Source organism: Podarcis muralis, chromosome 4 (genome assembly GCF_964188315.1).
Source record: "Podarcis muralis chromosome 4, rPodMur119.hap1.1, whole genome shotgun sequence".
Taxonomy (NCBI): Eukaryota; Metazoa; Chordata; class Lepidosauria; order Squamata; family Lacertidae; genus Podarcis; species Podarcis muralis.
This window is the reverse complement of record NC_135658.1, coordinates 41,404,045-41,428,793: the sequence shown is the minus strand read 5'-3', so window position 1 is coordinate 41,428,793 and position 24,749 is coordinate 41,404,045. Positions and strand designations below refer to the sequence as shown.

General features: G+C 43.3%; 1 protein-coding gene across 3 annotated transcripts in view; it reads left to right on the top strand.

Moving 5' to 3' along the window:
• Nucleotides 1–1,016: 1,016 nt before the first annotated feature.
• GABRR3 (gamma-aminobutyric acid type A receptor subunit rho3) overlaps nucleotides 1,017–24,749 on the top strand; it is a 38,953-nt gene continuing 15,220 nt past the window's right edge. Inside the window, exons 1-3 of one of the 3 annotated variants that reach the window (XM_028726810.2) lie at nucleotides 1,017–1,490; nucleotides 16,019–16,204; nucleotides 21,911–22,023. In XM_028726810.2, coding sequence (XP_028582643.1) covers nucleotides 16,200–16,204; nucleotides 21,911–22,023 — 118 coding nt within the window. In that variant the 5' untranslated portion in view covers nucleotides 1,017–1,490; nucleotides 16,019–16,199. Of the gene's footprint in view, nucleotides 1,491–10,210; nucleotides 10,507–16,018; nucleotides 16,205–16,233; nucleotides 16,851–21,910; nucleotides 22,024–24,749 lie in introns of those variants that run through there. The other 2 variants (XM_077927240.1, XM_028726809.2) reach the window with 2 other exon arrangements.

Here is a 24,749-nt window from a genome sequence, read left to right as displayed (position 1 = left end):
CCTACATCACAGGGCCACTCATACAATATAGTTGCTTAGTGGGGGGCCACTTGAAACTCTTAGTCGCTGCATCAAGGCTTGTTTCTGGACTACTATAAGTTGCTGCTAAGACTGGCAATGGTATGAAGATAAACCATGTACTGGGGACTGCCCATGTTGTAAGCAGGTACACAGACACAATGGACCACAGTATACCACAACTGTACTTCTGAGAGTGTCCATGGGATGGCTGCTTTATAAAAGCATAAATCCTATAAAACACCAGGATGGTGTACAACTATATCTAAATAAAACGTAAAAACAGCACAAAATCATTCAAATGCCTAGCTAATCGAGAAGATATGCCTATCACCATAAAAAAGTCTTCAAGAGACACCTGACAGTCATAAACAAGGATGCCTGCTGAATCTCCACTGGAAGCATGTTTCACTGCAAGAATCTGCTGGAAGTACGTAAGACCAGCAACACTAAATGCCTGACTTCTGGTTGAGGCCAATTGCGTGCTTGTAACTTGAAGGAACCAGCCTCTGTTTGAAAAACAGCCAGGAATATTCCTGGGGGCGGGGGGGCTACAGATACAGTAGTTCAGTTCCTCTCTCTTGCTCATTTACCTTTGGAGATAGAAAAACATGCAAGCTGTATTCTGTCCAAATGCTCAGTAATAAGTGCTATAATTAAACAACAAAATGCAAACAGATAAGCCAAATTTAAAATGACACACAATACTATATTCCTAAAATGCCCATCAAGCAATACAGTAAGTCCTACCTCACCCCACTTAAAGATGGACACCACACAGGAGGCAGAACTGGCTTATGGGAGAAGGATTAATCCCCTAAATATTTCTCATTCTCAAACAGGCTCCCCTACCCCCCTTTGAGTGGTTTTTTTTTTTTAAAAGCCTATTTGCAGTGGTGAGGCCTAGTAAGGTGAAAGTATGTGGAAACAGCCCTTTTGGTAACTTGAGGATTAATGATAATAATAATAATAATAATAATAAATTTTATTTATATCCCGCCCTCCCCAGCCGAAGCTGGGCTCAGGGCGGCTAACAACAATCAAAATAATCTGACATTCTAAAACATTCATTATAAAATTAATTAAATCAAATTAAATTTAAATCAAATTAATGGCAACCATCAAGCCAAATTCTGTGCATATTGCCGATTGCCAGAGGAGGGGGTCAGGCTGCGCCCTGACCAAAGGCCTGGTGGAATGCTTGGAAGAGCAGCCCCACTGCCTCCTATGGGAGTGTGGGAAGAACTTGCTGTGGTGCTTAAAGTGACTGTTTAGCTGTGTGGAGAGGCTGTAGGCCTAAATAGTTTCTATCCAGAATAAAAGGCAGGTTTTCCCCTTGAGATGCTGAATCTCCATAAAAACCCTATATGAAAACCCTATATTCTCCTGAGGAAGCAGCAACCACTTCCCTCATGTGTGAAAAGGACAAAGAAGCGCTCTTAAGGCTAAGCAGTTTCAGTAAGTACAAAATGGTAAGTAAGGGCCGCTCTGACCCCTTCATCTTGAGCATACGACTTCATCTTTTGCAGCAGGGGTGAGAGAACCTGTGGCATTAGCCCACCATTAGCCAACCACCTGACATCATATGATATGAGTGAGGTTTGCCCCAAACGGCCTTAAAAAGCCAAATTCAGAGGCCTGGCAGTTTCCTCTCCCTACATGTCCTTAGCCTGCTTTTCCCTACAGCAAGGATAACAGCAGTGGATACTTTTTTCTGTCTCTTACTGCTCTTTAATGTCTCTTTATGATAATAATTTTTGGTTAATTAATTCTTAGTTCAGGTAGGGTCTGCATAAAAGGCGGATCTACACGGATCCTCATGGATCCTCCAGTTTTTTAAAAATAATTCCAACAAATGCAGTGTCAAATCACACCTAGAAGGCACGCCTACAAACTGGACTATAAAAAACGTGGATTCAACAATTTGCCGCGCTGCAGCACCATAAAAACATGGATCCGAGGCACGGATCCTCATGAATTCATATGATTTTTATATTGAAACAAAATAAAAACACCATGCTACTGTAGACCACATCTTAGTCGGTAGGAGGAACCAAAAAAATCACGCATCCACTGTTTCGTGGTGCCGCAATGGCGCAAAAACATGGTTAAAAAACACGGATCCTCATGAATCCTCATGATTTTTGCACTAGATCAGCCCAAACTCACTTTCAAATTACACATCATGTCCAGGGGCACAACATCCACCACAGAAATCACGGATCCATGGCTTCCTGGCCATACCATGGCCCAAAAACGTGGTTTTCAAGAACGGATCCTCATGGATCCTCACACTTTTTGCATTGGGCCAACCCAAACTCACCGTCAAATCACACATCATAGCCAGGGGCACAGCCTACACCACAAAAAACTCAGATCCACGCCTGCCTGGCCACGCCCTAGCCCAAAAACGTGGTTCCGAAGCACGGATCCTCATGAATCCTCATGATTTTTGCACAAGATCAACCCAAAGTCACCATCAGATCAAACATCATGGCCATGGGCACAGCATCCACCACAAAAATCACGAATCCACGGCTTCCTGGCGAAACCGTGGCTCAAAAACGTGGTTTTCAAGAACGGATCTTCATGGATCCACACGCTTTCTGCATTGGGCCAACCCAAACTCACCGTCAAATCACATATCATAATAAGGGGCACAGCCTACACCACAAAAAACTCGGATCCACGCCTGCCTGGCCACGCCCTGGCCCAAAAACGTGGTTCCGAAGCACAGATCCTCAGGAATCCTCATGATTTTTGCACTAGATCAGCCCAAAGTCACCATCAGATCAAACATCATGGCCAGCAGCACAGCATGCAACACAAAAATCACGTATCCACGGCTTCCTGGCGAAACCGTGGCCCAAAAACTTGGTTCTGAACCACAGATCCTCATGGATCCTCATGCTTTTTGCATCGGGCCACCCCAAACTCACGGACAAATCACACATCATGTCCAGAGGCACAGCCTGCACCACAGAAATCACGGATCCACGGCTTCTTGACCATACCGTGGCCCAAAAACGTGGTTTTGAAGCACGGATCCTCATGGATCCTCACGCTTTCTGCATTGGGCCAACCCAAACTCACTGTCAAATCACACATCATGCCCAGGGGTACAGATTACACCACAAAAAACTCAGATCCACGGCTTCCTGGCCACTCCAAGGCCCAAAAACGTGGTTCCGAAGCACGGATCCTCATGGATCCTCACGCTTTCTGCATCGGGCCAACCCAAACTCACCATCAAATCACACATCATTCCCAGGGGCACAGCCTGCACCACAAAAATCATGGATCCACGGCTTCCTGGCCATACCGTGGCCCAAAAACGTGGTTTTGAAGGTCGGATCTGCACGGATCCTAACGCTTTTTGCATTTGGCCACCCCAAACTCACCGTCAAATCACACATCATGTCCAGGGGCACAGCTTACACCACAAAAAACTCGGATCCACGGCTTCCTGGCCACTCCATGGCCCAAAAACGTGGTTCCAAAGCACGGATCCTCATGGATCCTCACGCTTTTTGCATTGTGCCAACCCAAACTCACTATCAAATCACACATCATTCCCAGGGGCACAGCCTGCACCACAAAAAACTCGGATCCACGGTTATCTGGCAATGCCATGGCCCAAAAACGTGGTTCCGAAGCACGGATCCTCATGGATCCTCACACTTTTTGCATTGGGCCAACCCAAACTCACCGTCAAATCACACATCATTCCCAGGGGCACAGCTTACACCACAAAAAACTCGGACCCACGGCTTCCTGGCCAATCCATGGCCCAAAAACGTGGTTTTGAAGCACGGATCCTCATGGATCCTCACACTTTTTGCATTGGGCCAACCCAAACTCACTGTCAAATCACACATCATGTCCAGGGGCACAGCTTACACCACAAAAAACTCGGATCCACGGCTTCTGGCCACTCCAAGGCCCAAAAACGTGGTTTTGAAGCACGGATCCTCATGGATCCTCACGCTTTTTGCATTGGGCCAACCCAAAATCACTGTCAAATCACACATCATATCCAGGGGCACAGCCTGCACCACAAAAATCATGGATCCACGGCTTCCTGGCCATACCGTGGCCCAAAAACGTGGTTTTAAAGCACGGATCTTCATGGATCCTCACGCTTTTTGCATTGGGCCAACCCAAAATCACTGTCAAATCACATATCATAGCCTGGGGCACAGCCTACACCCCAAAAAACTCGGATCCACACCTGCCTGGCCATACCGTGGCCCAAAAACGTGGTTCCGAAGCATGGATCCTCATGGATCCTCCTGATTTTTGCACAAGACCATCCCAAAGTCACTATCAGATCAAACATCATGGCCAGGGGCACAGCATCCACCACAAAAATCACGGATCCACGGCTTCCTGGCCACTCCATGGCCCAAAAACGTGGTTTTGAAGCACGGATCCTCATGGATCCTCACGCTTTTTGCATTGGGCCAACCCAAACTCACCGTCAAATCACACATCATGGCCAGGGGCACAGCCTGCACCACAAAAAACTCGGATCCACGGCTTCCTGGCCATATTGTGGCCCAAAAACGTGGTTCCGAAGCACGGATCCTCATGGATCCTCACGCTTTTTGCATTGGGCCACCCCAAACTCACCATCAAATCACACATCATGTCCAGGGGTACAGTCTGCACCACAAAAGACTAGCATCCACGGTTATCTGGCAACACCATGGCCCAAAAACGTCGTTTTGAAGGTCGGATCCTCATGGATCCTAACGCTTTTTTCATTGGGCCAACCAAAAATCAACGGCAAATCACACATCATTTCCAGGGGCACAGCCTGCACCAGAAAAATCACGGATCCATGGCTTCCTGGCCACTCCATGGCTCAAAAACATGGTTTTGAAGCACGGATCCTCATGGATCATCACACTTTTTGCATTGGGGAACCCCAAATTCACCCTTCATTCACATATCTTGTACATAACCACAGATCTGACCACAAACATCATGGATCTACTGCTTCATGGCCCTGGCCAGATGCTACCCTGGATATATTGGCCAATTTTTAGGTGGGTGTGCTGGGATGGAGGAAACAGTGTCGGCTGAATCTCTATCCTTTAAAGATGGGCGTCCAATGGCTGGGCCAGAATAATTTCAGTTTGGTTTGCCAGCTCCCAGCTCTTCATGGGGTGCAATAGTCACCTGTAGCTGCCATCAGGAGTCCTGGTGTGATCCTGGATGCTTCTGTCTCTATGGAGGCATTGGTCACAAATGTAGCCAAACTGGAATTTTTGAATCTATGTCAGGTTAGGCAATCGGCACTGTACCTGTCCCTTTCCAACCTAGCCATGGTGATCCATGCAGTAGTCACCTGCATACAGTACTAGAGTACTTTAACTTGCTATACACCTGAGCCGGGGAGTGCAGGGTTTAAATATGTGTGTGTGTGTGTGTGTGTGTGTGTGTGTGTGTGTGTGTGTGTGAGAGAGAGAGAGAGAGAGAGAGAGAGATAGAGATATGCAGGGCTACCCTTGAGACTGCTCCAGAAACTCCAAATGGTCTAAAATGCAGATGCATGAGTTCTTTCTTGGACTTTGTGGAGAGCCCACATTCAGTTGGTTGTTAATCAGCTGGATTGGCTCCAGGTGGAGTATCAAATCAGGTTCAATGTTTTGGTGCTAATCTTTAAAGCCCTAAACAGTCTGTGACCTTTCTTATCTGTGGGAATTATCTTCCAATACACCCCCATGAGTGTGATGCTCATCTAACAGCAACCTACTGGTGGTCCCTGGCCCAAAACATATCCAGCTGTCCTCAACCAGAGCCAGAGCCTTTTTGGTGGAACACTTTGTCTAATGAGACCAGGGCTCAGTGCAATCTATCTCAGTTCTCTCACTTGTCATGGTGAGTGGGCTTGCACATTCCTATGACCCTTGTGAGTGAAGCCGTTGGGAATCTCGTACTCCCAGCAGGGTCACCCAAGGTGGTAAGGTCAAAGAAAATTAAATATGCTCAGAGTCCTGTAGTGATTTCATGCTCTTTATTGCAGCTTGTAAAACAGTGACTGAATTTCCCCCAAAACCTCAGGCTTTTATATACATTATTTACACAATGAGTCCCGTCTGAATGGCTGGTTCTGCTTCCCTCCTGGAGCCTGATTGGTCTTTCCTGCAAGCCAATCAATTCTTGCATTCTAGGATCCTACTTGCCTATTGTTCTAGGATCCAAGCTTAGTACATAACAGGGAAGGAGCTAGACAAAGAATGAGCCAAGAAGTCCTCAATGGCAGAACAGGCGGGTGATAACAAGCAGTGTGTTACAACGGCTGTGAAGGCGGATGAAGGCTGCATGAGATAGGATCCACCAGTTTGTCGTGACTACTCATGCCATCAGAACAGAGCCCTACTGCGAAGGCTGTGCGTTGGTCAGTGTGCACTGATCTACACACATAAAACAAATTCACGCACAGGCATCTTCCAAAAACCCAACCCAACCCCCCCCAAACCCAACCCCCATGGCGATCACTAAATGGCTACAGGGGCAGGAATGTGAAGCCCCTAGTCATGAACCGACACATGGGCGTTCAGTCGTTCTGACTCAAGGAATAAGGCAGTTGAGCAGCTCAGCAGCTGTATCCATGACTGAGCAGCCCTTTTTAGGATCCACTATTCTCACCCCGAAAAGGAGAAGAGGCTGGAAATGGTGCCCTAAACATAGTATGCCTCCCTTTTTCCCTGACTGGATTACCGCGCCCAGGTGGAATCTCTTTTCCCATAGTTTGAATCTATTATTCTGCATCCTAGTCTCTAGAACAGCAGAAAACAAGCTTGCTCCCTCTTCAACATGACATCCCTTCAAATATTTAAACATGGCTATCATGTCACTCCTTAATCTTCTCTTCTCTAGATTAAACAAATCCAGCTCCCTAAGTCTCTCCTCATAGGGCTTGGATTACAGACCTTTTACATTTTGGTCACCCACCTCTGGACATGTTCCAGCTTGACAATATCCTTCTTCAACTGGACACAGTATTTCAGGTGTGGTCTGACCAACCAGAATAGTGTGGTAGCATTCCTTCACTTGATCTAGACACTATACTCCTATTGATGCAGCCCAGAATTGCATTGGCGTTCTTAGCTGCCACATCACACTGTTGACTCATATTCAGCTTGTGGTCAACTAAGACTCCCAGATCCCTTTCACTGGTACTGTTGTCAAGCCAAGTGTCCCCCACCTGTGCATTTCATTTTTTCTATCCAGGTGTAGTACCTTACATTTCTCCCTATTGAACTCCATATTGTTGGTTTTGGCCCAGCTCTCTAGGCTATTCAGGTCATTTTGAATTCTGACCCTGTCCTCTGGTGTATTAGCAACCTGTCAGGGAACTGACATCAGAGACACGGGAGAAGGAGAGGGTCTCAGACTCTGCAGGTGAAGGTCCTAGCACAAGGGGGAGACTCAGCTCGGTGGAAGGGGAAGGAAATACGCGTTACACCAAGAGTCCAGGAGAGCAATGGGAAGAGGAGGTGGAAGGGCTCCGGGATTCTTCCCTGGAAGTCAGTGAAGAGAGCCCAGGCACTCCGCTACCCACGCCCACCCTGCGCAGGAGACTCCCGCGCAATGAGAGGCGGAGACGATTAGGTGTCAAAAAGCTTTTATGATGAGTTTGGCCTGGCCCAATGCGAAAAGCGTAAGGATCCATGAGGATCCGTGCTTCAAAACTACGTTTTTGGGCCACGGTATGGCCAGGAAGCCGTGGATCTCAGTTTTTTGTGGTCCGGGCTGTGCCGCCGGCGATGATGTGTGATTTGATGGTGAATTTGGGCTGATCTAGTGCAAAAAGCGTGAGGATCCATGAGGATCCGTGCTTCAAAACCACGTTTTTGGGCCACGGTATGACCAGGAAGCCGTGGATCCGTGTTTTTTGTAGTGCAGGCTGTGCCCATGGCTATGACGTGTGATCTGACGGTGAGTTTGGGTTGGCCCAATGCGAAAAGCGTGAGGATCCATGAGGATCCGTGCTTCAAAACCATGTCTTTGGGCCATGCCGTTGCCAGATAACAGTGGACCTGAGTTTTCTGTGCTGCAGGCTGTGCCCCTGGACATGATGTTTGATATGACAGTGAATTTGGGGTGGCCTAATGCAAAAAGCGTTAGGATCTGTGCAGATCCGACCTTCAAAACCACGTTTTTGGGCCATGCCATTGCCAGATAACCGTGGACCTGAGTTTTCTGTGCTGCAGGCTGTGCCCCTGGACATGATGTTTGATATGACAGTGAATTTGGGGTGGCCTAATGCAAAAAGCGTTAGGATCCGTGCAGATCCGACCTTCAAAACCACGTTTTTGGGCCACGGTATGGCCAGGAAGCCGTGGATCCATGATTTTTGTGGTGGATGCTGTGCCCCTGGCCATGATGTTTGATCTGATGGTGACTTTGGGCTGATCTAGTGCAAAAATAATGAGGACCCATGAGGATCCGTGCTTCGAAACCACGTTTTTGGTCCATGGCGTTGCCAGATAACCGTGGATCCGAGTTTTTTGTTGTGTAGGCTGTGCCCCTGGACATGATGTGTGATTTGACGGTGAGTTTAGGGTAGCTCAATGCAAAAAGCGTGAGGATCCATGAGGATCCGTCCTTCAAAACCACATTTTCGGGCCATGGATTTACCAGGAAGTCATGGATCCGTGACTTTTGTGGTGTAGGCTGTGCTCCTGGCTATGATGTGTGATTTGACAGTGAGTTTGGGGTGGTCCAATGCAAAAAGCGTGAAGATCCATGAGGATCCGTGGTCCGGAACCACGTTTTTGGGCCACGGTATGGCCAGGAAGCCGTGGATCCGAGTTTTTTGTGGTGGATGCTGTGCCCCTGGCCATGATGTTTGATCTGATAGTGACTTTGGGCTGGTCTTGTGCAAAAATCATGAGGATCCATGAGGATCCATGCTTCGGAACCACGTTTTTGGGCCACGGTATGGCCAGGCAGGTGTGGATCCGAGTTTTTTGGGGTGTAGGCTGTGCCCCAGGCTATGATATGTGATTTGACAGTGATTTTGTGTTGGCCCAATGCAAAAAGCGTGAGGATCCATGAAGATCTGTGCTTTAAAACCACGTTTTTGGGCCATGGAGTGGCCAGGAAGCCGTGGATCCGAGTTTTTTGTGGTGTAAGCTGTGCCCCTGGACATGATGTGTGATTTGACAGTGAGTTTGGGTTGGCCCAATGCAAAAAGCGTGAGGATCCATGAGGATCCGTTCTTGAAAACCATGTTTTTGGGCCACGGTATGGCCAGGAAGCCGTGGATCCGTGATTTATGTGGTGGATGCTGTGCCCCTGGGAATGATGTGTGATATGACGGTGAGTTTGGGTTGGTCCAATGCAAAAAGCGTGAGGATCCATGAGGATCCGTGCTTTGGAACCACGTTTTTGGGCCATGGCATTGCCAGATAACCGTGGATCCGAGTTTTTTGTGGTGCAGGCTGTGCCCCTGGGAATGATGTGTGATTTGATAGTGAGTTTGGGTTGGCACAATGCAGAAAGCGTGAGGATCCATGAGGATCCGTGCTTTGGAACCACGTTTTTGGGCCATGGAATGGCCAGGAAGCCGTGGATCCGAGTTTTTTGTGGTGTAAGCTGTGCCCCTGGACATGATGTGTGATTTGACGGTGAGTTTGGGCTGATCTAGTGCAAAAATCATAAGGATTCATGAGGATCCGTGCTTCGGAACCACGTTTTTGGGCCAGGGCGTGGCCAGGCAGGTGTGGATCCGAGTTTTTTGTGTTGTAGGCTGTGCCCCTTACTATGATATGTGATTTGACGGTGAGTTTGGGTTGGCCCGATGCAGAAAGCGTGTGGATCCATGAAGATCCGTTCTTGAAAACCACGTTTTTGGGCCACGGTTTCGCCAGGAAGCCGTGGATGCGTGATTTCTGTGGTGGATGTTGTGCCCCTGGACATGATTTGTAATTTGAAAGTGAGTTTGGGCTGATCTAGCGCAAAAATCATGAGGATCCATGAGGATCCGTGTTTTTTAACCATGTTTTTGCGCCCCTGCGCCCCCCCAAAACAGTGGATGCGTGATTTTTTTGATGCTTTCTACAGAGTAAGACATGGTCTACAGTATCATGGTGGTTTTATTTAATTTGAATGAAAAAATCATATGAATTCACGAGGATCCGTGTAGATCCGCCTTTTACCTTTTTCCGTTCAGGTAGCCCTCTCTGTGCAAATGGGAATTGGTAGGTGGATTAGGAGAATGTAAACTTTCCCCTGCCTGATGATTCTCTCCTGAAATTGCTTTCTGGAGCTTGTTTTTAAATAGCTTTTTCCATGGCTGGGATCCAAAACTGGCAGCTAGCTGGGGGTGGCATTTACAGCAGAAACATCTTTGGTATAGGGGGAGAATATAGGCCTCATAAAAACATGACTACCGTACTGTTTACCCTGATTCCAGAACAGACCGTTTATCTGAATTTGGATCCTTGAGGAACTCCACAATTACTGCCCACTGTAATTATTATTTTTTCTGTTTATTACTGTCTTCTTGTTTTTTAATCCATTACTAATATTTAGGAACACCTATCCTCTTATTCCATGGCCACTAAGAATTTCTAATGCTTTCAGAGACAAATCTGCAGGTTTGCTCTGCTAATCTGCATGGGATCCCTTTATTACTCCCTGGAAATACAAATTACATTTCCAGATATGGAAGATAGTGCTGTGGATCAGCTCTTGTTTTTTGCATATCAGTATTCTGCTGGTAGGGTCTTCTTGTTGCATGCATTGAATAAGACATTCCTACTCTACACAGAAGAGGATTACTGAACAACAGTATATGTCATTTGTAATCTGTTGTAGTATGTTTTCTTGTGTGTGCCTTTAGTATCAGGAATCAGCTGTTGTTTTTGGCAGTCCTCTGGGAAAGCTTCTTTCATTAAGCTTTTCTGTGCTAGCATCTATCAGGCACACAATGTTATCATATTGTAATGTTCCCTGTGTGTCCAGTCAAAATTACATCTATTCAGCTAAAATCTAGATAGATACAAGGAGCCAGCTACATTACTCAGGTTACCATTTTTGTTACAAAGCAATTTACAATCAGAACAAATTTGGCTCTATGTAGGGCTTGCCGATCAAGAAGGTTGGTGGTTCGAATCCCTGCGATGGGGTGAGCTCCCGTTGTTCGGTCCCAGCTCCTACCCACCTAGCAGTTCGAAAGCACGTCAAGTGCAAGTAGATAAATAGGTACCGCTCCAGCGGGAAGGTAAACGGCATTTCTGTGTGCTGTTTTGATTTGCCAGAAGCGGCTTAGTCATGCTGGCCACATGACCTGGAAGCTGTCTGCAGACAAACGCTGGCTCCCTCAGCCTATAGAGCGAGATGAGCTCCACAACCCGAGTTGTCTGCAACTGGACCTAATGGTTTACGTTTACCTTTAGGTAAGCTTTAAACATTCTTTGGTTGTTGTAATTTCTCTTAGTTCTGCAGCCTACGTCCAACTTTTTGAATGCTATCTGCCCTCTCTGAGAGATTTTAGACTACTTAAATAACAAGAAAATACAAGAAAACAATATGTCCCCTTAGTCTAAAATTCTTTTCTTTCGCTACTTCATTGCAAGTTTTCATATAAAAGAAATAGCTTTTAATTCTCAAGCTGCTTTTTAAACCTTCAATACTTCCTCAGACCAGACCAGACCATGATGAAACAGGCATATAAGAGACTCAGAAAGGAATCCAGTATGCCAAAGTTGAACAACTCTTAAAAATATCTTTCAGTGTGTATTTCTGTTGATGCTGCTGTCCACGTGACTGTAAATAGGTGGATAGTAGCTATTGCAGATTACTGAATTCAGAATAAAAGGGAGCAGGGTCTTTGCGTGTGCTCACAAGTATCTGAAGTTCAATTTACTGTCTAGCTAGGCAGGGTGAGGAGGGCATTTGGAATACATTTTTGTGTTTCCCTAGTAACACACTAAGATTATGTTGTCAGCTTCAGCCGCATCTGGCATGTTCTGTTCACAAGCACCGTCCATCTTAAGCCATTCATTTTTATTTAACAGTAAGAAAAAATGCCTTACGGATTCAGATCAGGAAGGTGTATAAGCCGCTGTAGAGTTTCACACGCCACCATCAGATTTACATCTCCTCCTAATATTACCTTTGTTTTAAAACAGTTTACTTGACATTCTGCCTTGTGCAGAAAGTAAATGAGAGGATTTAGGGATGAAATTAATTCAGTGATTGGACTTGCTAAAGCAGAATGATGAAGCATCTTGGATTTAGAAGCAAAATAGCTTCACAAAATACTTGCTCAACCCATGTGATTTCCCCCTACTTCAGCACTAATATCTGATTATATGAAAATGCACAGCTGCTATGACTTCAAAGAAAATGAGAAACTCGGAGCAAGTCAAAACCCAGTCTTACAGTTTTAGAAACATCACCAACTGAATTAAAAATGCCTCTGCTCATCTTCAAAAACTTGTGACTTTATTAATTTTGTACTGCAAAGGTACTAGTGAGGCTTTCAACAAATGTTGCAGTGGGAGTGTTCCTGTTAATGTTCTAGTCAACTGAGTAAACCCTCTTCTAGGAAACTCCTTCCCTGCTCTTGACCCCTAAGCTTGCTCATTTTTAACTGGGCTGTTTTGATGTGTCCTCCCTCCCTAAATTAAGAGGGGTTTTTTGGTAAGGATTTTTTTTAAACTTCTGCCAACTTGGGGTTTCTTCCAAATCTGCTGATAACTCATTTTTGTGTGCATGGAGGAAGCTGTTTTTAAAATGAGGATTCAAACTTGGGAAATGAATTCATTATTGGTAGGATATCCAAAACACCAAAATTCATGTATCTGTCCAAACAGTGGTCTTCTGCTTTCTTTCTTTCTTTTAAAAAAATTGTATGCTGCTTGTCTGTAGGGACCTGTCAAACTGTTATTTGCAACATGCTGTGTACATAAATGGCATTATATAAACAACTAAATGAAATTTTCTGACTGATATGTATTATAAACCAGGGGTTGCGCGAAAACTTTTTGGACAAGTGCACACATTTCAAATTTCAGAGAGTTCTGGAAGCACCAGATTTTACAAGCAGATTTGTGATGCTGTTGCTGCCTAATAGCAAAAGGGCATGTTCCTCAGAACCAGGAAAAATATGCAAGGTAGCCACACCACACTCACTTTCATTTTACATAAATCACTTAAAAAGTACTTACACATTTTGCCCCATAACTTTCTAGGAAAATATAGTCAAACCCCCTGCAACGGATGAAGCTCAGCTAAAGCATGCATGACAGATGGCTGTCCAACCTCTGCTTAAATACCTCCAAGTAAGGAGGGAGACCATTCCACTGTCCTGAGGGAGACAGTTCCACTGTTGAACAGCTCTTGCTGTCAGATGTTTAGTTGGAATCTCCTTTCTTATAACTTGAAGTCAATGGCTCTGAGAAGCCCACAAACAACACACCAGGGCTGTTGTTCCCAGCTACTGATATTCAGAGGCCTTTGATCTTGGATGTAGCATGTAACCATTATGACTAGCAGTCATCCATGAATTTGTCAGATATTCTTCTAAAGCTATCTAAGGCTGGTAGACATCACCACATCTTGTAGCAGTAAATTCGATAACCATGTATTGTGTGAAGAAGTCTATCCTGAATCCTCTACCATTCAGCTTCATTAGATAATGCTGGAACGATTCATTCAATTATCTTCAAGAAAGAGGGAGAGAAACCTCGTGTGTGTCCACACCAGGCTTCTCTCCTTATTGGCCTTTGTCTATGATAAACTAACTAATGCTAGTTGAATATGAGTATGATGATCTATTCCTGAATTATTGGTATAGCTATATTTGACTTGCATTCTTTGTAGGCATAAGATTCAGCTCCTGCACTATCACAGTTAGTTCACATTAACTCTTCTGGAGCAGAGCTTTCCAAACTTTTCATGTTGGCAACACACTTTTTAGACATGCGCCATTTCGTGACACAGTAATTCAGATTTACTAACCCCTTTCCAGCCCTGGGAGAAGCATGGGGAGCGTTTGCACGACACACCTACACACTGCAGCTGACACACTAACGTGTTGTGACACACAGTTTGGAAAGCTCTGTTCTAGATGCTTCTGTGCAAGCACAGGCCTATCACCAGTTCTACGAAAATTGGATTCTGCCCATTACTCTCCAGTTATCTATCATGAGATTCTGGGGAACCCTCATATTGTGTGAAATGGAATCCAGAACACAAATTCCTGCTTCCAACCAGATTTGGGAAATAGTTACAGATGTTCAATTTCAAACTGACCATCCAGGCCAAAAAATCTAGTTCCTGCAAATAATTTGAATCCAATGCTCACTAACTGTTTTTATCTGGACCAGCTTTTGCTGTCAAGAGTTGAGCTGGTAAGACATTAAGATTGTGCTTATAACACATCTCTACAATTCAGTATTTGTCTCATTTGAATAGTTATTTACATATATGTTTGCTTCTAAATTGCTCACCTGCCATACATCCTAGGTATAGAGAAAACAACAAATTAATCTAAGCATTTGTGGAATTAATTTCATTCTTTGTTTCAGCCCCCACACCCACGCAGGAGTGCGGATGTTTTGGTTGATAATTTCCATTTGTAGGACTGCCACAGAATATGTTATATCCTTAAAAGCTAAGCATTATGAGCTTTGCATGGGGAAAAAGTGAAGGGATAAAGTTAAGAAAACATTTTAATGGTAGCACAAAGCCAGATGTTCAATTTTATTTTATTTTTGTATTTGGGTAGTGGGGGAAAGATCAATGGCTGACTCATTATAATCATTGTCCATTAAGTTGCATTTATATGTCAACACAAAAAAACCTTCTCTTAGGAATTATTACAGCAGAAAGATTAACCTGCTTTCTTAATGGCGATTTATATTGATATTATGTCATGCTCTCGTACCATTTTCTCCCCAGATTAGAAAAAGAGAACACTATACAGGATCATCCTGAGGGTTGGATGTGCTAATTTCTGTGCATAGATCCAAACTGAGAATTAACCACTGTAGAAGTATAATACATGCCACCAAAGTGAGGAAGACTGTAATCAGATGCCTGCTCAGTCTGCTGTCCAAGTGCTAGCAGCTGATGGACAACTTCAAAGTCCCTTCTCTCCCTTCTTATGGTTCTATATCTTTAAATAGCCCTTCAAACAGAGCGCATGTGTTCATCCTAGCTGAGGGATACATTAACATTCTAGCACTGGATGCACTAAAGAAAGCAAACCAATTTGGATACAGTACCTCAAAGCAATTGAGACAGGCACAGTGTTTTGTAGACTGGAAGGTTCTATAAGCTTTTGATGGTCATTTCTGTTTAGGAAGTGTAACATCTAACCACATGGCTCATAGACTCCATTACAACTGGGTGCTGGACTAAATGCCTTTGGTCTAATCCAGAAGGGTTCTTAAATAAAATTTCAAGCTCTGTCTTCAAAACCAAATAATACTCTTGGTGAACAAGGAAGTTGTACAGTTGAACTGCATCAGCAGATGCAGCTGAAAACATGAAACTGTCGAGTCAGGTCATTGGCCCTTCTGACCCAGTACTGTTTCTTCTGACCTGTAGCGGCTCTCCAAAATCTCATTAAGAGGGTATTTCTCAGCCCTGCTGCCAGCCCATGCTGGAGATGCCAAGAACTGCACTGAGGACCTTGTACGTTCAGTGTGTTCTCTATAACTGAGCTTTGGCTCCTTCTAAGTTCTGATTTGTACGAGTCAGAGGATGCGACTGGCTGCAAACGTTGGGATTTACTGAATAAATGAAAACTTGTAAAAATGCTTTGGTTAAAGTACATCATAACTGAAAGCAGCAGCTTCCTCCCCAAAATCTCTCATAAATTTATTACCACTTAATCAGGAAAACTGTAATTTGTCCTCAGATGTGGACTATAATTACCATTTCCACACACATTTCACCACGTGTGTGTGTGTGTTTGCATGGGTGTATTCTTAGATCTAACCAACAGCTCTGCTTTACTTACTTTCAGAAGGAGAAACCTTAATATCTCCAAGATTCCAATGAATTGCCAAACACTTCATCATCATCTAGTTTCCCAGTCGAGACAAATGCTTGTTACCCTATAACGCAGCCAGAGATAATTTTTGCCATCTATGCTACTTACACAATTTAAGCATTTTTATTGATGGGCTGAAAATGATTTTCTGCATATGCGGTAAGTAAGCTTAATTTTCTGATCTTTTCTCATTAATCACAGATTTTCATAGGGTAATGAAAGCTCTTTTTTCCTTGTGGTGCTGTGTGGGATTAAAGGGATTAAATGTTTGACATCACTCTTTTGTCTGTGCAAGAGCTCCACTGAAGAGTACAGTGAGTGGGTGTTAAAACACTGGACTAAGAACACACCCAGAGACAACGGAAGAATGGATGAAAATGGGAATAAGTTGAATATATTGTTTTGCTTAATAGAGTCCTAAAGGGAAAACTGCAGCATCTGGATAGCAACACCATAAGATGTGGTATGATGCGGATTTTAAGGATTTATAAAATTTCAAGAATAAGTGGATACTTCGAAGAAGAATGAAAACTGGGATGTTTTTGCCTCTCCTATATTGCAGTGCCTCATATTATTTGCATCCTCTTCATCGTATGTTGTTTCTTAATAACTGGAGAATGAAAGCTTACTAATGTGGGCTGATTGAATCGGTTTTACTCCTGTGACTTGAAGACATGATCCTTGCAATAAAACTGTTGCTCCTCACCTGTATATGGCCTACTTCTCTTTTAATCAGTCACAGTGATCATCATCATCATTACCACCACCACCATCCTCAAAGGTCATTCATGAAAAGACATAACAGGTGAGCAAAATGGTCACTGGGCATCATGGCTGCTGTTCTGTTTATGTACACTCTGTATGTCTGCCGCCATCCCAAAGATGACTTGCTCTTGGTTTGATCGGAAGGACTGTTCTTGTGTGCATCGAGGAACAGAAACAGAACAATGCATTCATATAAACTAAGCTATTAAAATTTCCTTTTCTACATTTCATATATGTATATTGTGCATGGTCCTATATATAGCATATAGTGATTTATATGTTTACTATACAATAATTATTGGGTGCAAAAATACAGTAATGGAAAGTACGAGATGTAAAATGCTAAAAAGCTAAGGTGATTGTTTATAAAAGCTTATTTCTTTTCTGTATGACATATTTAGTTCTAAGCCAGTGTTATATATAATTTTTGTGTTACATTTGTTTCCCTAAATGTCAGTGGTAGTAGCTATTTGTTTCTAAAAACAAAGAAAGTATATAATTAGGATTTTTAAAAACCAGTCTCAAATCTGATTTTAATCATGTTACAGGAGCCTTTCATTTGGAATATAGTTAACTGTGTTCTAATACGTGGAATTATTTTATCAGCATCTCTAAATCCCAGCCTTTAAGCTAGTTAATATATTTTATTCAGTTTCTAGTTGAATTCCTGAACTTAGACTTTTGCTGTACATTGCAGTTTTAGAACACAGTATCCAGGAAAATGAGAGCTAATCCTAGTCACAAGAAATATAATTCAGTTTGGGAGCTGTATGCTTTGTGTAGGAAGAACAAAATATAGAGCTTTTCAATGATGTTTCCAACAGATTGTGCTCATAAACCACAATCTAGCGAGAGTCGACAATTTTCGGAAGTAGGTTGTTATATATAACTTGCTTCCTTTTCTCTTCCTCAAGCATCCGCTTCCAAAGCCTGCTTCAGGTGGGAGAACAGATAAATACTGATCACCTGGGGAGAGGGAAACGTGGGAGGAGACAATCAGCTCATTGTTTGTTAGTCAGAGGGAGGCTTTATGCATGTGGCACTAGACATGTATAGTTTGACGTTTCCCCCAATGTTGTCTGAAATGGAAGGAAATCTTTAAGTAAATGCAAGTAGAGATTACATAATAATGGATGTATTTATGAAAATTCAGGGGCTTGTCATGACCCCTGAGGTGAAGAGCTTAGTTCTAGACCCAAAGGTTACTGCTATTTAATGTATTTTGTGAAATGAATCTGTTATCTTGGATTTTTTACCAGTGGAGAAGATACTGCAGTTAAAAGGCAGGCCAGTGCCAGGTTTAAACTTTGGACCAAGCTAGACCTGATGACAAATGCACCTTTGCATTTAATGTGTACATTAAAAAAATGCAAATAGTATCAGATGAGGGGGTGCACAGCTGGACAAACCCTATGTAGTCTTATTTAGGGATATATTTCTCACCATAATTATTTGGTGTAGGGTCTTATAACTGTGTCTAACCTTTGTCATCATTTTGTCATCAGCATACCTGGTCATCTAAAATGAGATACAGAAAACATCTGGCACAAAACATCTTGAAACAGGGTATAATGTGGGACACCACACCTTTTACGAATAATGAACTAAAGGCATGCATTGTGGAGTAGAGTTATCCACTGGCCAAGATGAAAGTCATTGGAAGCTCTGGAAATGCAGTGGAGTTAGTGTTTGTTCAATGGAATATTGTGGAGTTGGTGATGCTTATTTCACAGAGCTGGAATATTTTGAAATAAGGCAAACTTTTTGACATTTAGGGACCACCCTAGAACAGGTGTGATAATCTGATATTTATGGAGGGAAAGCATCTAGGTGGGGAGACCAGGGCATCCTTTTGAAGAGTGCTAGCTATAGTGCTTTGTGTGGAAGACTGTAACTCAGGGGTTACAGGAATATCTGCTTTGCATGCAGAAGATCTAAAGTTCAATCCCTGCCACCCCCAGTTAAAATTATTAGGTAGCCGGTGACAAGAGCAATCTCCTCCTGAAACCCCTAAGTGCTGTTATCAGTCCAAGTATATAATACTGGGCTAACTCAACAAGTATTCTCTTCTGATACAAGACATCTTCCTGTGTTCCTGCTAACTCATACAGTTATAAGTGAAGTCAGTGTTTTTCCTTGATCCTATTTAGGGAGCAATCCTAACCTCCCTGAGTGAGCAACTGAGGAGCTGCTGGATGTTGCAGACCTCCCTCTTGGTTCACAGAGGTCACAGACGGATGAAGTCTGTTGTTGCTGGAGGTTTCCTTAGTGCAGCAGCAGAAAGCGCAGCCAATATTTCTCTTTCACGGTCTGTGTTCCAATTTGTGGTATGAGAATAGAAAGGGCATGTTGGGGTGGATAGGAGGCCTTAGATCAGCAGGATCCAACGCCCTCCTGTTCTCCCGACACATGCATCAAAAGGGGGGGAAACTGTAGCCTTAGAAACCAATGAGAGGGTTTTTTTAAATATCTGAGGATAGGTTAGAAGGTGCCCCTATCTTTAATTTGGTAGGGATTAAGAAGTGGTAGTTTCTTCACCATGGAGTTCCCCCCCCTGCCCCTATAGGATTGCTCTGCCTGTCATATTAATTTCAGACACAGCTGTGAGTTTAAAACCAAAATGTTAATTCAAAGTAAGGCTGCAAGGCAACATGGTGGCATCCCTGAAGCCCATTGTCTGCTGCTTATGACACATCTGTGTGTATATATGGGTTACTCAATACTTCCTAGAACTTCCAGTGGTGAACTCAAGCTCTCAGTTCATTCACAATTTTCCTCTGAAAGAGCCACAGCAGTCCTGATTACGTAAGCCAAATGCTCCGCTTAACTCAGGATTTGCAGGGTAAGTTGGAGCCATAATAAAGAAATCAATTTCTAAGTACTCATTATATTAACATTCAGTTACGTGCGACCAGGAATGACCTTTTTTTTGGGGGGGGGGGTTGAGCATGTGACTCTAAAAGGCTCTCATGTGACATAGCCAGCACCGGAGATTTGGGATATAGAATCCAAGTGATCAAATTGATATGCACTAAGGACACAATCCTCTAGCGATGACTCTGTGACTGAGTTCCAGTTAAATTAACAGAAAATATGGACAAGCTAGGAAATACACAAGTGACAGGAAAGTGGAGGTAGTAATTTAGAGGCTCTTCCAAGGGCTTTTCCAGACACACTGATGTCCAGTTGATATTGTATTGTATGAAAGATCCAGAAACCTGTCTGTTGCCATGATTGGCCTAACCATAGAGGTGAACTAGGCAACTGCCTTGAGTGCCAGCATTTCAGGGTGCCTGTTTCAGTAATGCTGTTTGTCCTGGGGAAAGAGCTACTGCCAATACTTTTTGTCCATTCTCTAGATGACATTGGCTGCATTTCATGGGGTTTGACTAAGGGGTTTCTGATCACCATTGGTGATGAATTCACAGATGTTAAAAATGAATGTGAGAAAACAAGGCTGCTTTCCTTAATGTGCTGCTTAGCATACAGGAAGAAACAAGGGGGGGGGGTATATTTTATTTTGCCCAGGGCAGCAAGAAACTCTGGCTTGCTCTGGCATTCCATTAAAGGAGTACTTTTGATGTACCTGAGACCTTGAGCAACCACCGACATAATAGATAACACTGGTCCTGATGGACAAAAGGTGCTTTCAGAAAGGAGCTTATATAAAAAAAAACAGAGAAAGGGCAATAATAGCCAGTAATGCTTAGAGGCAAACAAACAGAGAATAATAGATAAATAAATAAATAAACCTAATGCACAATCAACCTGTATATACAGCTGTAATGTAACACCACATTCTAAACCTCCTGCCTTGGGCTCTGTGCAAGCAGAGAAGATGCAACTTTCCCCAAGGCAGCTTTCCCTGAGTTACCTGTAGGATGGGGCAGCACTGGCAGCAGCCAAATTTGTGGGCATGTCCCATATGGTCCGGAGCTTCTGGCATTACCAGAGTAGTGTATGAAGTAGCCACACTGCCCTGGAGTGTCTCCCATGCTGTTGAAGTAATGTTCAGAATGATCCCTTGAAGTGGATGAAATTGATGAATACTGCATCCAATGAATAGGAATTCGGTCCACATATTTTGGTTGGGGGGCCAGTGCAGGGAGTTGAATTACTTAAATCTGTCCCTCTTCAACACGGTACAGTCTTATCATAGAAGGAAGAACCACACTGTAGTTTGCCTGTTCGGCCTTCCTCTCTCTCTCTCTCTCTCTCTCTCTCTCTCTCTCTCTCTCTCTCTCTCTCTCTCTCACACACACACACACACACACACACACACACACACACACACCTTCTACAGGAGCCACTTCCCTGTGCTGATATCTGAAACACTTGACAGTGAATTATTAAGAAAAGTATGCATATGTGAAGTTATTAATAAAACTTAAGAGACCTGTTGCTTGACTCCCCCTAATTGTAACCAAATCTTGCCCTATCAGTATTCTAAAATCAGTAGATAAGGGTTGCCGCACTCCCCCCCTCGGATTTGAACATTGTAATAACAATAGCTGCATGTGGGCGATGGATCACATGGGTTTTCCCCACCTAGGGTTGTCGTATGTCTGGGAAAACCTGGATATATCCTCCTTTTGGTGGCCAACATGCCCATCTGGGTGGGTTTTTACATTTTAAAGGAAAATTTCGGGTTTGTAGTGGGTGGGTTTTGAGCTCAGGCAGCTTGGCCTGCTCTGCATGCCGGGGCCACTGCCAGCCCAAACCAAGGAAAGAGATGCGGTGATAGCGGCCTCACACACCTCTTTTCCTGGCTCAGGCTGGCAGCAGCGCGGTCCTCTTTTTTGTTCTTCAAGATATGGCAACCCTAAATTAGCACCTCACTGGCTCTGCCCATACCTTCTTGAAATTCATTGTTCTAGCAGCCATTTGGAAGGCAAGGCAGGTTGTTATTTTAAACTGACCTGTTTATATCATTCTATTGCTCTGTGGTTATAGTATGGTACACTCTGATTGAATTGTTCTGCTTTTAGTGATACTCAGTTTTAATTGTTGATTAAAACAGCAACTCCTATATAGATCACCCTCAGAAACCTCTGGCAACATGTAGTGGGGTATACATTTAATTATCTATTGTTATTGCAGCAAACGAGAAATTAAGATGAGGAAAATTGACAGCACCAAAGTGCGGCCCATGAAATCTGAGCAGCTTCTCCGTATAGAGGACCATGATTTTGCAATGAGACCTGGCTTTGGAGGTAAGTAGATTTGCCTTTTCATACTTGTTAATTATTTTTTCTCATGCAGCAAACTGCTTGAGCCTGGGCCAAAGAGGTCATTGGTATGAGAATGGTATGTTTAACTATTTCTTCTTCCCCAAGGTTCAAAAATTGAAAACAACTTGGGATAAAACACTACTTGGTATTTAATTTCTAGTACTAGCAAATCTTCCAAAAGAATACTTTGCTAAAGTAAGGACTGCCTAGTTTCTTTTGATTCCTGTCTTACACCTACCATGGAACCTGTGTGTTTTACTAAGGATGGAGATACACCTGGGTAACAGCCATGGGGAATTCAGCCACTGTTACCTTTATTGTTCTCTGCAGGTGTTGGTGCAAGCTAATACCTACATAGCACTCAAAAGGGCCATATTTGAATGTCTGCTACCTCCTCTCCAATTCCATGTTACTCCAGGACTTCAGCTAACATCTGCCCCCATTTCCTCCCACCCCATTTGCTGGTTTACCATCTAGCATGAATTGAAGAGTTCAGGTGAACTCAAAAGGTTGCATACTATTTTGTGATATTTTACTGATAATAAGGCCTACTTTACAGGGCTGTTGTAACAATGCGGGTAACATGTTGCAGGGTAGAGTGCTACTGTTCAAACTTTTACCCAGTTCAGCCAAGTCTTTATCCAGGGTATATTACTTTTCATTCCCCACATCCAACATCTGTTTCCACTGATCCTTGGATGAAGGATGGCATATACAATCAATCAATCAATCAATCAATCAGTCAGTCAGTCAATAGATAGATAGTCAGACTGTGCTGAATTCTCCTCCCCCATGTGTTTTTCTGTATATATTTTCTGCAAAACATTATACACAGAACCTCAATGCAGTTTACAAAAAAATAAAACAATAAAATCAATGAAACTTCACAACCATACTTTAAAACATACAATAGTTAAAATACTAAAACAGATTAAAATTACCTCAACTTTCTAAGCATCGGGGTAGACATGTCTAAACAAGAATGTTTTTAGCAGGTGCTGAAAAGAATACAGTGAAGGTTACACCTCAATCTCAATAGGCAGCGAGTTTCAAAGTGCTGGTGCTGCCACACCAAACAACCAAGTCCTTACAAATGTGGAATGGGTATTATGTGGCGCATGTAGTGGTGCCAATTCTGCTGATCTAGGCAGTCGAGTGGACACAGGTGGGGTACAGCAATCTCATAGGTAAACTGGTTCCAAGTTGTTACGGGCTTTATACACTAATAGTACTAGATTGAACTTGTCCCAGTAGCCAAACGGCAACCAGCGTAGATCTCTGTGCACAGGTGTTATATGCTGACAAGGCTTCACTTCTGTCAGCAATCATGCTGCAGCATTTCGTACTAAGAGCAGCTTCTGGATCAAGCATGAGGGAAGCCCCACATAGAGTGCATTGCAGTAATCTAGTCTTCAAGTAACCAACACATGAATTACTATTGCAAGGCTTCCCTGGTCTTTCCACATTTATTCAGGCTTGATTTCCTAGAATTTTTTAAAAATGAAAAGCCAAAGTTCAAGGAAATGCCTGTTTATTTATAGAGTGCCATCAGCACACATGGCACTTTCTGGAGTGCAAGAGGGCAGGTTCCTGCCCTGAGGAGTTTACATTCTAAAATTTGACATGGGGAACATGGTATCTTGATCCCATTAGCTGGCAGTAGCTGCAGAAGCGAAATGATGGTGTACTTGCATAAACACAACTATTGTGGCATCCTGAACCTCGCACAGCCATTTGATGATTTTTAAACATATCCTGCAAGGACAGAAACTGATGCAGTAAACAATTTTATGTTTAGCGTTTTTATTAAAAAATACAACCAAAATGCTCAGAGGGTTGTAGCAATTCCCCTAGAAGGTGACAACATTTGGACTTTTTAGTTAGGAAAAGAAGGCAAGTAAGAGGGGAAATGAAGAAATTCATAAAATTATGTATGGCGTGAAGAAAGAGAAGGGTTTTTGTTTTGTTTTTCACTTCTCATAATAACATTAGAATCTGAGGTCCTGCAATGAAGCTGAATGGGATGAGAGACAGGACCCATGAAATGATGCTGTTTCTTCACAGTCACAGCTCATTGCACAACTTCTGTAATTCACAGCGACGAGTTGTGGTGATAGCCACCAGCTTAAATGGCTGTTAAAGAGGACTGGACAAATTTATGGCAAATAAGGCTGCTAGACATCATAGCTGCTATTTTCAGGACCAGACGCCTCATGACTTTAAATACCAATTGCTGGGGAGCCTAAGTGGAAGCAGGCTATAGCACTCATGTTCTGCTTTGGGGTTTCCCATAGACATCTGGTTTGCTACAATGGGAACAGAAGGCTGGACTGGACAGGTCTTTGGTCTGATCCAGCAACACTCTTAAGTGTTTCTTTCTGGATCCTGTGGGAGAAAAAACTATGACCCCCTCCCCTGTTTTCAGGTTTTGAGAGAGAAAATTCACAGTTTTGATTTGTGGATTGTAGAAGACCATATGTACTCTGAAACAAGGGAGAAATCTGAAGCAATGCCAAAACCTTATTATACTAAGTGGTTAAACTTTTCTGAATGGCTTTTAGAACCACCACACTCTGAGCAGGTTTTTGTTAACAAAAGAAATATATGTGTTTGCACATACCTTCTAGTTTGGTCTTTAATGACAATCTTGCTGTACGAGGGTTTCACAAGGTGCATACTTATTTTTAATTATTTAAAGCAGTTTTTTT